At 46.0% G+C, this 13082-nt stretch overlaps 1 protein-coding gene across 1 annotated transcript in view; it reads left to right on the top strand.

Moving 5' to 3' along the window:
- Positions 1-7695: 7695 nt before the first annotated feature.
- The window catches only part of LOC135912157 (uncharacterized), a 171207-nt gene continuing 165820 nt past the window's right edge, over positions 7696-13082 (top strand). The window contains exon 1 of the mRNA XM_065444542.1: positions 7696-7924. Coding sequence (XP_065300614.1) covers positions 7829-7924 — 96 coding nt within the window. The 5' untranslated portion in view covers positions 7696-7828. The remainder of the gene's footprint in view (positions 7925-13082) is intronic.

The following is a 13082-nucleotide window of genomic DNA, read 5'->3' on the forward strand; positions in this document are numbered from 1 at the left end:
AAGCTGCCGGAATTCCGAGAAGCATCTATGGCAAAGTGTTTTCTGTAAAATGCTCCCAAACAGTTTGGGAACTGCCACTGTGCGGCGAATCCATCAGCAATCTGCACCCACTCCGACTTATTTCGTATCTGGAAATACCCCAAGCAACAAGTACTGCTCCTGTGATTTCTTAATACAAGTGATCGAAAGGAACAGTGGAAATGCAGTTCTGATTGTGCAAAATCATGCGCATTTTTTAGGTACGCCATTTTTTAAAATAGAGCCATATAATTCACAATGAAGTTATTGCTATCAGGGGAGTGTCCAGACTGGCTGCCTTCAGATAATGAGTAATTTGTAAAGGTTGACGAATATTCGAAGTTTCAAATTCGATACAAATTGCACACCAACCATTCGTGTTTGAAGAGTATTTTGTAAGTGTATTTTGAAATATGAAAACTAAATAAATATTTCGCAAAAACGAAGTCTTACAGTTTCGTTACTATTTTTCATCTGCTGTCATTTAGTCTTTCTTTACAGCCTATTCAAGTATCAGTTTTATCTTTTACACGTGTATAAGTCATGTTTTATAACGGACCCTATTACATATGTCTACAGCACAGAAGTACTTCAGCAACTTCTTTTTTCTACAACTGTTGATATTTTTTAGGCAACCATTTCTTTAGCGTTTATGCAAACCTAGTCACACAGGAGCCATTATTTCTTGGAAGTCTTGTTTCCAATCAAGCCATAAAGACGTTCAGATGCTGTGTACAGTTTTCTTAATGAGAATTGTTTTTGAAATTGATCGTAAGTAACTCTGGCAGTCGTGTTTGTTTGACTAGTCAGTACGAGTGTGGTGCCTAATTATACAAAAATAAATATTATCGTTAGAAATACATGAGTCTGCATTTGACTATTTGATATTCAATTCGCATTCGACAAAGTTCATATTAACCTACTGCTAATAATTTGGGCAAGTAATATGTGTAATTAAGAGTTACGATTATAACTTTTTTGATGTTATGGAAATAAAGTAGAAATTTATGAAAACTGATGAAATAAGCGCCAGGTTTACATGCATAGCAGTACCTTAACATGTGCGTCAGAAATGTCCCGCATAGTTGTGTGACATTACCTTCACATACCTTTCTTTCTTCCTTGCCCAGATGGCTTGAAAGACCACTTGAGTGCAGAGTCTAGCCGTCTCGATCCCCTCACGGTAAGCCAAAGGCAAAGTCTTCTATGTCTTGCCGGGATGCCAAGTAGTTGGAATGCAAGTTAAAAAAGAAGATTGGGAGCGAGTTCTGAATTGTTTGCCCATCATTAAGATGACAGCACTTTCTTGACAATGATTTCCATGCTTATGGGGGCACATTTTGGGTGACATACGATCAAAATTAGATTTGTGTAGGTTAGCTACCACCTTTGTTTAATACTACATGCGCAAGCATTCTTCAGTGCATGTTTTATAAGTTGCGCAAGGTCAAAAAGTGCTGATGTAGCTTTTGTGTGGTGCCACTCGTTGGCAAAGTTTTTCGATTAAGTTAGGCCTAACTCCTACACTGGTGATGCACTAAGTGCAAACTTTCAGTCTCAGGGACATTTTTTTAAAAATATTTTTTCATGCGCATTGTCAGTTCGTTCGTTACTATTTCTCTTGTTTTCTATCAGCATTTTGTAGCACATTCTTTACATTCTTATGGATTTTATTTTATTGTATATTATGAACCAGATTATGTAATTGTATTTTTTTTCACGCGCCTTGTCAGATGGCTCGTTCTTTCTTTTGTTTTGCTTCAGTGTTTCGTGAGCCCCTCCCGGCTCTGGCTGTCAAAAGGAGACTGGAGCTATTATGTGAATAAATAAAGCAAAATAACTTATACCCAAAATGACAAAGAAATGGGGTTTATGCCTCACATTCTGTATTCCTTCAATCGCACATTATTTCTTTACGGGGCAACTAGCCTTTTCAAACGTCAGTGCTATAGCAACTAGTTCTGCAGGCTGCAGGGTTCTGGAATGCGGTGTTGCCATGTGAAGTCCTCTGCTACAAACTCAAGAGCTTGCCAAAGAGCTTCAGCGTCACGTGAAAGAGCTTCTCGAAAAATCCTTGGTCACCCTGCAGACGCATTCGTTGCATCTGTAAAAAATGGTGCATAATTTATACCTGATAGAAGGACCGTGCCCTACCCACATAGACGCGCAGTTATCACGAGCTGTACGCTTTTCACTGACACACACTCATAGCCACTAGCCATGATTCACTTTACTCCCTGCATTAATTCTATGCTTCAGTAGAAACAGTGTGTCGGCAAAACAGGAAACCCAGTGATTCTTAGATAAAAATAAAATCGTACGGCCAAGAAATTTTGTAGGTCACGAAACAGTCGCACGGAATTTTAACCTGCCAGGTGTTAATTTTATTGCGTTAAACTTCATAATCTGAAGTCACACTTCCGAGAAACAGAAAATATAGGGAGTCATATCTCATCAACAAATTTAATATTTGACAACCCATACGTATAACGTTTCAAAAAGTGCTCTTGAATCCATGTGCTATACTAATGGTGCAAATTTAACTAGCACTCCTTAAATTTTTTCTGGGCTGCACAAATACCGAATAGTAGATTTACAATCGAATATCAAATCAAATGAAGAAAAAGAAAAGGTGGATATCGAATAAAATATCGAATAGCAGAAAATTCATTACAAAACGTAATCTTTACAAATTTTGTGCAACGAAAGTGCGCGCAGCACAAGCTCTCTATATACTGTATGGTCTACTCTTTAAGAAGTGAGCTCCAAATTATTATTTCGGCACTGATTACACCTCAGTTCTATATATGAAGGTCTGGAAAATAATCCTTGTATTGATAGATTGTCTGTTGAGTAGAATGGAGTGCGTCTCCTTTGAACCGTAAGAATTAGTGATGATATCTTGTACTGCATACGCCTATACGGATTAGACGGATGGCTGCTGAAACGGCGTGAGGTATCGTCACTGAGTACCTAATATACAATCTGCGTGACTCTGGCGGCCACTAAGCCCGATCTTCGCTCTTGCTTTCGAGCTTTCCGAAATACGTCCCGCTCTTGCCGTTCTCTCTGTTCGCGCACGTCACGCTATCGTTTCGACAGGTGCTGTCAACCTGGACGAACCTTCTACCGATGACGCGGTGCCGTTCTGAAAATTGGGGTGGTCGGGCGATGTGTGTGCGTGCCCCGCATTACTATTTTAACCCTTTCACTTATGTATCCTATGAGCGCACTTAAAAACTCTCATAAGGAAAGTAATTGCTATTCTGACGGAGGCAAGCACCCATGTCAAAATATTGGCTCCTTCTTGTACCACTGTAGATCATCGAAAGGAAAGGAGTTACTCGCAGCCGCATAGTAAAGACGTTCTTCTTTACGTCGCTCAAAGACGGCCCGGACCCACCAACATCACTGCAGAGGCATTCTGCGCTTCCGCCTCCGCCTCCTTTTCAAGAACAGCAGCAGCAAAAGCTTCTGTGCAAAAAGCAAAAGCTTCATTCTCATGTGGTACGTTGCGGGCAGAGAACGCTGAAGCTCGCGAAGCAAGCGGATAAGCAAAATCTCGACAGCAATGTCGTGCCTAGTCGCGCGCAACAGATGTCAACGGCTGTCGTGGGCAAGCAGCCGCTATCGCGCTTGCGGATAGACCAGTGGTGGTGTTGATCGTCGACGTAGGTTTACTTACCGTAACGATGTGTAGATCCGAAGAGCGTGCATTTCTCAACTTAAAAACGATGGCTAGCATTGATAAATTAAATACAAAATGCTGGCCATTATGACATTAAGTATGAACTTTTCACAAGCCCAAACGTTTCCGCCGTCGCTGGTCTGTCCGCCATGTGCTACGCACAGTGAAGCGTGCACGTGTGCGCGAATTGTGTGGCTGGCCACCCTTCATCACCCGCGTAAGCACTCGGGGACGCGTACGCTTACGCGTACGTTGTTACGCGTAGTTTTATTTGGAGTTAATATCTATCTAAAACGTGGAGATTAGCTCCACGACTGTAGTGGGAGTAATCAATATGAATAAATCTGACTGCAAGGTTTTGAATACACTCGATTGAGGAAGACAGGTTAGATAGGTGCGTATTGGTGCGTATTGGTGCGATAGGTGCGTGCGAAGGTGCGTATTCTAGCTTGGGTCATAGTGTTGTTTAGTCTGCTAGTGGTCTTCCAGAAGGAACTGCGAGTCTCAGAGAGTGACGTAAGTAACCCAGAACGCAGTTAGCTTCATTACTTATTTTGTTTATGTGCTCCGACCAACATAGATCATGCAGTAAGGTGGTGCTTACATGTTGAATAGAATAGGCTGGGGAAATGCTGTTATTAACCAGTTGTTAATAAAGTATTTGGAAGGAGGGCAGAACTCGATGAAGAGATGTCGATGAAGAGAGACCACAGATGTTTTGTTAGTAGTAAGAGCGAATCACAACGTAATACACCATTTTTCTATTACGTATAACTCTTGCTAAAAAGTAATAACATCGGAGGTGTTAATATTAGGTCAGTAGATAACGATATCGTTCGCGAACGGACGTATGCAGAAGCAAATCCTGGCCTGGATATCATTTATGCATGTTCAAATTGAAAACATAAGTGGGCCAAGGGCCTGGTAGGAACAGGGTAAGTACGATAGAGTGAGTTGCTTGCTAACACAAATTGCTGGCGGTTATGTTAAGAAGGTGCATATCCAGTAATAAGGGTGTGGATCAGGACTTAAGCACGGAAGCTGTAATAGGAGCCGCTTAAGAAGTATTTTAGCTTAAAGCTTTCATGAAATCTAAAAACAGCGCCTCTGTATAGAGGGCGTTTCACGTAGCCTTGAACCAAGGATTAAAAAAAAAACTGGTTCGCCAGAGCTGAATGAAAGCAACGACATACGGTCTGCCGTCATGCGGCGCTCTTAAGAGCATTTATTTATTCCACCTAATTAACTATTTAAGTAAGACAAACTATGCGAAATTTCTAAAATCCACTTGAGGATCAAGTGCGTTTCTTCGCGTTGTAGAGGGGATTCAGAAACGATCGATCCAATTTGGTGCAACGTGCAGGCTGCGCGACGATCTTTTTCGGCGTTTAAAGAAAGACCGCGAATTATGGGGAGCTGAAAATGAATAGAGAGGGCCGGGATGTTAGGGAAAGAGGGAAGTGGGAGGGGAAGGAAATCCGCATTGAGCTCGCGCACGTACACGGAGGGCCTGAGCGAGTCAGAGACGTTCACATAGACCAGTCGCCCTCAAGACCGACAGAGGTGCCTTCGTAGCTTTGTGGCCCCACGAGCGATGGGGATGTTCTTCAAGTAGCACCTGCACAGACAACGGCCGATCGTCCAGTCGTCGCAGGGTGATGTTTCTCTTTCCGACTGAAATCGATGATTCTGGCACAATCAGTGTTCGGTGTTCTCTTCCACGCCGCAGACGTGGCACGCAGCACTGTCGGTCACTCCAATCAAAGTAGTGCCCGCCTTCGTGAAGCCACTCCCTGCCACAGCCGCGAAATATGAAATAAAACCACGGGACTGCACTCATGCGCTATCGCACTGCAGCGCTCTCGACCACGAAAGAACCGTGCGCGTGCACCGTGGCGAAGTGAGTCAGCATCCTTGGCGGAGGCACACGCAGAGCCACGGCCGCCATTCCTGATGAGCGACAGGCTCGATGCGCGGCTGACAGCGCTGCAATGCGATAGCGCACGAGTGCAGTCACGTGATTTTATTTAATATTTCACGGGCTTTATGCAAACGCCCACGAAAATTGCCACACAGCAGGTACGTTGCCACAAAAACTTGGATCGGTCGTTTCTGAACCCTATCTACGACACAACGAAACGCACTTGGTCCTAAATTGAATATTAAAGAGTTTGCATAATTTATGATATTTCATTGAAGCGAAATATAGAAAAATATATATACTCGCAGGAGCGCCACGTGACGAAAAACCATATGCCGTTGGTATCATTCAGCTTCGGCTAACCAATTTCTTTAAATCCTTGGTTGAAGTTACGTGAAACACGCTCTATAGGTATCGTGGCCCTATTTTCGAAGAGTTGGGGGAACGCTGCGTTCTGTCTTAAGTGTGCGCTTGCGCACTTGTTAGTGGTTGCATGAAATGGTTTGAAATGCTCGTGTACTGCGTACCCAATTCTCGCGCTGAGTGCAGCCAGGTTTACATCAGCAGAACTAGTAACTTTGACAGGCGACATAGCAGAAAGCCTCAACTCGGGGGCTCTTTACAAATACATGAGAAGGAAAAAATCCCTTTTCTTGGTAACAATTGAACTCAAACGGCTGAAGCTCCTTGCAAAATAAAGAAGCTAAAGTATAGTGCGTGCAGCAGTAATTGTCCTCATTTAGGCCATACATTCGTTTACAAAACTGTTGAAAATTTCTAAATTGAAAAAAAAGGAAGCTACAGTCCCCAGGCACTGAGAGAATCCGTATAATCGAAGAACGTTGTTCTTCGTTCACAGCGATATGCAAGCACAAGGCCTAGTCTGACATTTTCAGAAGTAACGCGTGAATCAAGATAAACTTGTGTCGCACATATATGTGCGATCCACGCATGAAGACGAAGGAATGACGATGATGTGATGAAGACACTTGAAAGACGACAGGTGAGTGGCCATGGCTGCATGACGGCGACTGTATGATGACGATGGATTGACGAAGAAAAAAATGAGAGGATTGAATGACGACTACATTTTTTACGAAGAGGTCATCAACGTTTAGTATTTTATTTGGTTGGCGATAGGCGTTTCTGCACAGCTGAACCGCAATTATCCCCGACCAGAGGAGGTATCGTCAATCCATAATTTCCCATAATTGCATTCGCATTCTGATCGACGTTTCACTGTATTCTGTTGTATCTGCGTGATTCGACCCTGCAAGAACCCATACAAGCTTGCAGTATCGTAAATGAATAGAGTCTAAATTAAATGAGACCAACTACATTGGCGACCGTAAAGGCTCTTTCACTGAGCACACGTTCTGCAATTCATAACAGCCGAGCTTTTTGAAAAAAAAAGAAAGAGTGCTTATATCTGGTAAAAGAAAATTTAGATTGATTATTTAGAGATGGAAAACATGGTATGCATAAGAGAAATATAATGAATACAAACAGTCTTATAGTGGTCAACTATGGGGCATTAACGGGGCATAAAATTTACGCAACTATGAGCGAACATTGGAAGTAGGTTTTTCGTGATACTTAGGTTCTCGTACATTTGTTCACTATGGGCGAGTGTGCACTCATAAAATATGATACGCTTAGTAAGTTACTTCTAGGTAAACTTCTCCTAAATAAGCTAAATAAATAAATAAATAAATAAATAAATAAATAAATAAATAAATAAATAAATAAGCTTAGTCTAGTTGCTTCTAAAGGTTGTCACTACTACGTGGCAATATTTTTCGTTTCCGACCATCTGGCCAACGTATAAACAATCGGAAGGTTCCCAGGTGCAACCCTTCATGCCTCTTTTTGGAAAGCTCTTTTTGGCCTGAACAAATGGGACGATTGCAAACTCAATTCAGATGTCTGCAAACGTCGGCCTAACACGACGAAGAACGTTCATCAAGCTCAAGCATAGACATGAATACAATGTGAGAAATTGATGACGCAGGAAAGCATCGAACGTATTTTTTTTGTATTCGTTCCCGATAGCAGTCCTAGGATTTGGCTTTGAGCGTTGCGGTCACGCAAGCCTTCTGATCTCCTACAAAGGTCCCTGAGCAGCTAGCAATCGTACATCGTGGCAGGACTTAGTCGACTTCTCGTACCGCAAGTTTATTTAAAAAAAAATATTTGAGAAAATGGCCATCTACCCGGAGCCACCAATAAGAGATCTAAACTTACTCTATGCGATAGCAGATGCAAGACGACAGAAGGGAGTGCATATTTACTTTGACGTAAGTATTTGTCACTAACCTTTTCCGCTGCCTTCGCAAGTAAGGTTCTTGCCTTTCTGTGAATAATTTTTTCCCTCACTCTTAAGCAAGTAAGTCGACCTCGTAACAGGAAGCTTTACTTAAAATGACATATTGTTTATTATTGAATATAGAACACCGTATAGTACTAAGATATTGAGAAGAGAGATTAAGGTTTCTGGCTAGGCGCTCACTAACTGGCCAACTTGCAGGTACGTGGACTATATTGCCGTCAATGAATGGTAAAAATAAGTAAGGGGTAGGCGATGGCTGGCAGGGTTAGTTGATGTGAAATAAATAAAGGAGATTGGAAGGCATGAAGCAAAACGAGAGCTAGCTCCGGAGACCTTGTGGCCCTGCTTGACCGATGGAGCTCCCCTGCTGTCACACGGTGAGGCACCACAGAAGACGTGAGGGGCCGGGTGATTCCGGCGCCGTCCAAGAATGTCATCTTACCCGCCGTGGTTGCTCAGTGGCTATGGTGTTAGGCTGCTGAGCACGAGGTCGCGGGATCGAATCCCGGCCACGGCGGCCGCATTTCGATGGGGGCGAAATGCGAAAACACCCATGTACTTAGATTTAGGTGCACGTTAAAGAACCCCAGGTGGTCGAAATTTCCGAAGTCCTCCGCTACCGTGTGCCTCATATTCATAAAGCGGTTTTGGCACGTAAGATCCCATAATTTAATTTTAAGAATGTCATCAGACTTTCATGGGCGCAGGCCTGGCATTTGGCTGTGCCTGGTGGAAAGAGGATGGCTGCTGTTGCGCCAGCACCAGACTGCAGAAAGGGTCGTCAGCACCTGCGTGCATCACGCGCTATTGTGTGTGTACCTGAGGAAGAGATGATAACAGTGTGTCCCGCTCCTCGTCGCATTGGGGATGCTCGCCTTTGAAGACAACGTCGTCTTTGCGGCGGCGACGAGTCGTCCTCCACGCGCAAACCGTGCGATGCAATAGTAGCGTGTTGCAGGACGGCCGCACGAGCCGACGAGCGGCGGCGGCGGCGGCGGCGGGAGGCCAGCCGCAATGCGACCGCCTGCGTGTGCTGAGTCAGCCTCTTAGTTGGCCGGGCAGCCACAGGAAACGCACGCTGGCGCAGTCCACTTTGACATAGGACATATTCTAAAGCGAATGCTTTACGGGCCAAGAAGAGCGAGTTGCGCCGTGCGTGACAGTTTGACCTTGAAGTGACCGCAGCCGCCGCTGCATGGACCGCCGCCTCGCCAGCTGTGACCACGTGAGTCACCGATCGCATAAAAGGCAGACGGCGCCGCTCTCTCTGCCGCCTCCCAGTTTCTCGGGATAGCAGTGCTTCAGTTCAGCCGTTGTGCGAAGGAAGGAGGAAGCGAGGACGCTGGTCCATCTGTGTCACAGCTGTTTGCGTGGTCCCAGTGACGAAAGGGGCAAGCTGGTCGGACCATCCTGCAGATGTCGCTCGGCTAGTTAATGAGTTTAAGGGACCCTGAAACGCTTTTGACGATTTTCTACAAACGTACTGAGTCGTTAGAGTAGGTCCTTCTGATCATTAATTGACATATCGAAGTGCTCTGCGTAAAGCGTGTAATTTATTATAAGGTTTTAAAAATGCACATCGCTGCCGATCGCAGCGCACTGCTCGGCGGAATTTTAGGCCGCCCCTACCCATATGACCGAAATCACCCATATGACGTCAGTGGGGCGAGCTATCCGATTGGCTGACCAGGGCGCGTGATCGATAATGTTTCCAACTTTATGGTAAACAAATGATCTTCGTAATAGTTAGAATGCTAGTTAATTTCTTTTTATAAAAAGAAAGTAGCATAAAGAGAATGCACAAGAACAATTTTTCAGTACACTTGGGCACTTCCGGCACACAGCAAGTGTCGTCTACTTGTGTTACAACGTACTCCATTTTGACCAGAGCTCCGCGGTCAGAGTTGGTCTCAGTCTTTTCGCGAGCACTATGATTCGACTTTGTTGCCTTGTGGACTGCAAACGTAGCGACTGGCAATATGTCAAGCTGCGACATCGTGTCCCTCTGCAAGGCAGCGTACGGACTAACTAGCTGCTGCGCATCGGACTGCCGCTATACGATCGGCGCCAGGATTTGCGCGTTTGTGGCCGTCACTTTACACCGGAAGATTACTAACGCAATAGCGTTTCGCGAGTCCCGTATTAGGGCAAACATAAGCGCAAGGGGACAGGGTCTCGCCGCTTGACTGTGCCGTAACGGGATGAGCCGAGATGAAGGGCAAATGTGAATGGTCTGCACGGTGCAGCCACCTGGTGGCATAGAGCTCAACCATACACAGTAGCAGCATCCAAGCGTATTCTTCTTTGCTGCTGCTGCGTATTTTTCGCAGGAGTGTAATCATCAGCACGTTGTTTTTATAAATGTTTAAAATGTTTTAAACTTGGCTAGAGCAATATTAGCGCTTTGTTTGGCTGGTTAAGCGCTGCGCCAACAAGTGTCTGGACCGATCAGGCCGCTCACGTACGTCTACGCCAAAGTTCCTTCATCAGCTTGAGTTTATGCCTCCAGTCATTTGCCGAAACGACCAGCATGCCTGTGGTTAACGGAATACCAGACACGTTCCGCGCTACGACAGAATGCTCGCAACGCACGCTGCCTCGATAGCTCTCGCTTGGGGTCGACAGCCAAGCGGCTAGCGGAGAGGTTTCGCGTGGGCGGGCTCCAAAACAACCGGAAGTGGACGATGTGACGCTGCATCGTGACGCGGGACCAGTGAAGGCGGAGCTTAGCCCCGCTCGCTCGGCGAACGAGTTGAGGAGGAAAAGCGTGGCTGGGGAGGAGGGTAACTTCTAATCGCTTGTACCTCCGTTAATACGTAACGCTTCACTTAAATTGTGGGTCGAATGTTCTACTTAAGCTGTACCCTACGCGTCTACAAAATTTGTCCGAACCGTTTCAGGGGCCCTTTAAAGCGCAAAGCGAGTACGAGCGCGCAAAGCGGCCTCGGCGAGCTAAGCGTCGGGAGAAGGCTGCAGGGAGACGATAGCGACGAGATCATATCGTGAATAAACGACGCAAACAATGCAAAAGTTGTGTTTGTCTATTTGAGCCTCGCCCGGCTTAGCAACACAGCAAAGGCCGATGGCTAAAGGAGAAAAATTTAATTAAACTAATAGAGGCGTACATATTCAGCCGGGTGAGCTATGTAACGCCATATCTCGATTTGAAAGTGGTGGAAAGAGAAAAAATTTATTCTATAATGAGAAAATGCGTAAAACGAGCGCTGGGACTGCCCATGTGTACATCAACAGAGACACTGATGGCTCTAGGAGTGCACAACACATGGGTAGAACAGGCGGAAGCGGTGCGAACCTCTCAAATTGAGAGACTTAGCACCACGAGGATAGGAAGTTGGAATAAATCCGGACAGAGGCCCTACCCAAAAGATGGAAGTAGATTGGGAAGTTAGAAAAAAATCTGACTATCCCCCCCCCCCCACCAAAAACATGCACCCGGAACATAGCAAAGACAGGAGGCATAAACGAGGCATAAACCAAGCACTAAAAATTAGATTCGGTAATATCTCGGAACATGAGGTGGCCTACGTAGACATGGCGGGATGTAGCGGCAGTTTTACGGTTTCAACGGCCGTCAGCGGCCGGGGTATTCCCGTGGCCGCTGTCACTCTGCGCGGACGCAACATAGAAGGTGCCGAGGAAATTGCGATCATATTAGCTTGCGCTGGAACGGACGCAAAATTTGTGATCAGTGACAGCAAAACTGCCAAACAAAATTTTAGCAAGGGATGGATCTCGCCCTTAGCGGCCAGAATCCTAGGCCAGAGAAAGCTAGATAGAACAATTCAAATAATTTGGACTCCGGCGCACGAAGCCGTCCCCTGCAAAGAGGTGGCCCACGAGCTGGCTCGAGATCTCTACCGCCGAGCCGCTACGGGGCCCCTCGATGACCGAGGGAGCGGAGAGCGCATGCTAAAATATGGAGAGATCACGCAGCATTATAGATTGGCTCGTAGACTGGTATCCCCGCTAGACCCAAAATTAAACAACAGACAAGCAGTCGCGTGGAGACGACTACAAACTTATAAATATCCGCACCCTGTTATGGCGAACCACATGTTTCCCGAGGCCAGGAGCGATAGATGTAATCTTTGTGGGGCGAGAGGGACCCTCGAGCACATAATATGGGAATGTCCGTACTCTCCCGGGGGAACGCACAAAATAGGTAGTAGAGACACCTGGGAGACCCTGCTGCGCAGCTCGGACTCTGAGCTCCAGCTCCGGCTCGTCCAACTGGCTGAAGAGGCTGCTGGGACCCAAGACCTCCCAGCCTGTATCTGAGGCGGCGGCACTTGCCCCTGACCTGCGTGTCGGGGGGTGGGTAGATCACCTGATCCGTTGGACATATAAGTTTATTCTATCTATCTGCCTATTCCTTCGACTTTTTCACTGCTGTTGCTGCTGCGGTCGTTGTCTTGTGCACCGGGTCAAAAGGTGGTTGAAAGCACCCAGCAGAAGTGTGGGAGAAGAGATGGGCGATGTAAAAGAGCGGGGTCGACCTCTTGGGAGAAGCGTGGTCAGAATGCCTTCTCCCCGCAAAAGCACTGCAGAAACTGCAGCGTTTGCCTCTGTGTTGGCGCTCAACAGTCCGGAGAGGGAGTAGAGAGAGGAGGCAGGGAATGGGTTAAACCCGATGCCCTGCTCATGCAGTCACAGGCTCAGTCTCAGTCTATGTCACGAAACGAGTGAAGAAGAGCTTCTGTTGCCAGCTCGCCTTCATGGTGGGGGACAGGGGCAATGCGACGTCACAAAGCATGTGTCGTTTGGGGTCCATTCAGAAAAGAACAGGCTACTATTGTATGTGGCAACAGTTGGTGACTAAGTGGCTAATGTAAATTCAAGGTAACGTACAGTATGTTCCCGCAATTTCTGAAAAAAAATAGCAGGCAGTGTTGCCCGAAGTGCGAAGTAGTGATTCGACATTTAGCGTAGCGCTTCAACTTTTCGGACGGTGTTCGTACTACATGCGAGTCCGACGAACGTGGACGCAACATATGCGGGTGCGCCAACATTTCGGGCATCTTTAAAAGCTTTAACAACGGGATGTGGGGTTGGTAGTGTCATCCAACAGGTGCCACTACCCTGCACGTAATAAACCGCGACTGTAA

Source organism: Dermacentor albipictus, chromosome 8 (genome assembly GCF_038994185.2).
Source record: "Dermacentor albipictus isolate Rhodes 1998 colony chromosome 8, USDA_Dalb.pri_finalv2, whole genome shotgun sequence".
NCBI lineage: Eukaryota > Metazoa > Arthropoda > Arachnida > Ixodida > Ixodidae > Dermacentor > Dermacentor albipictus.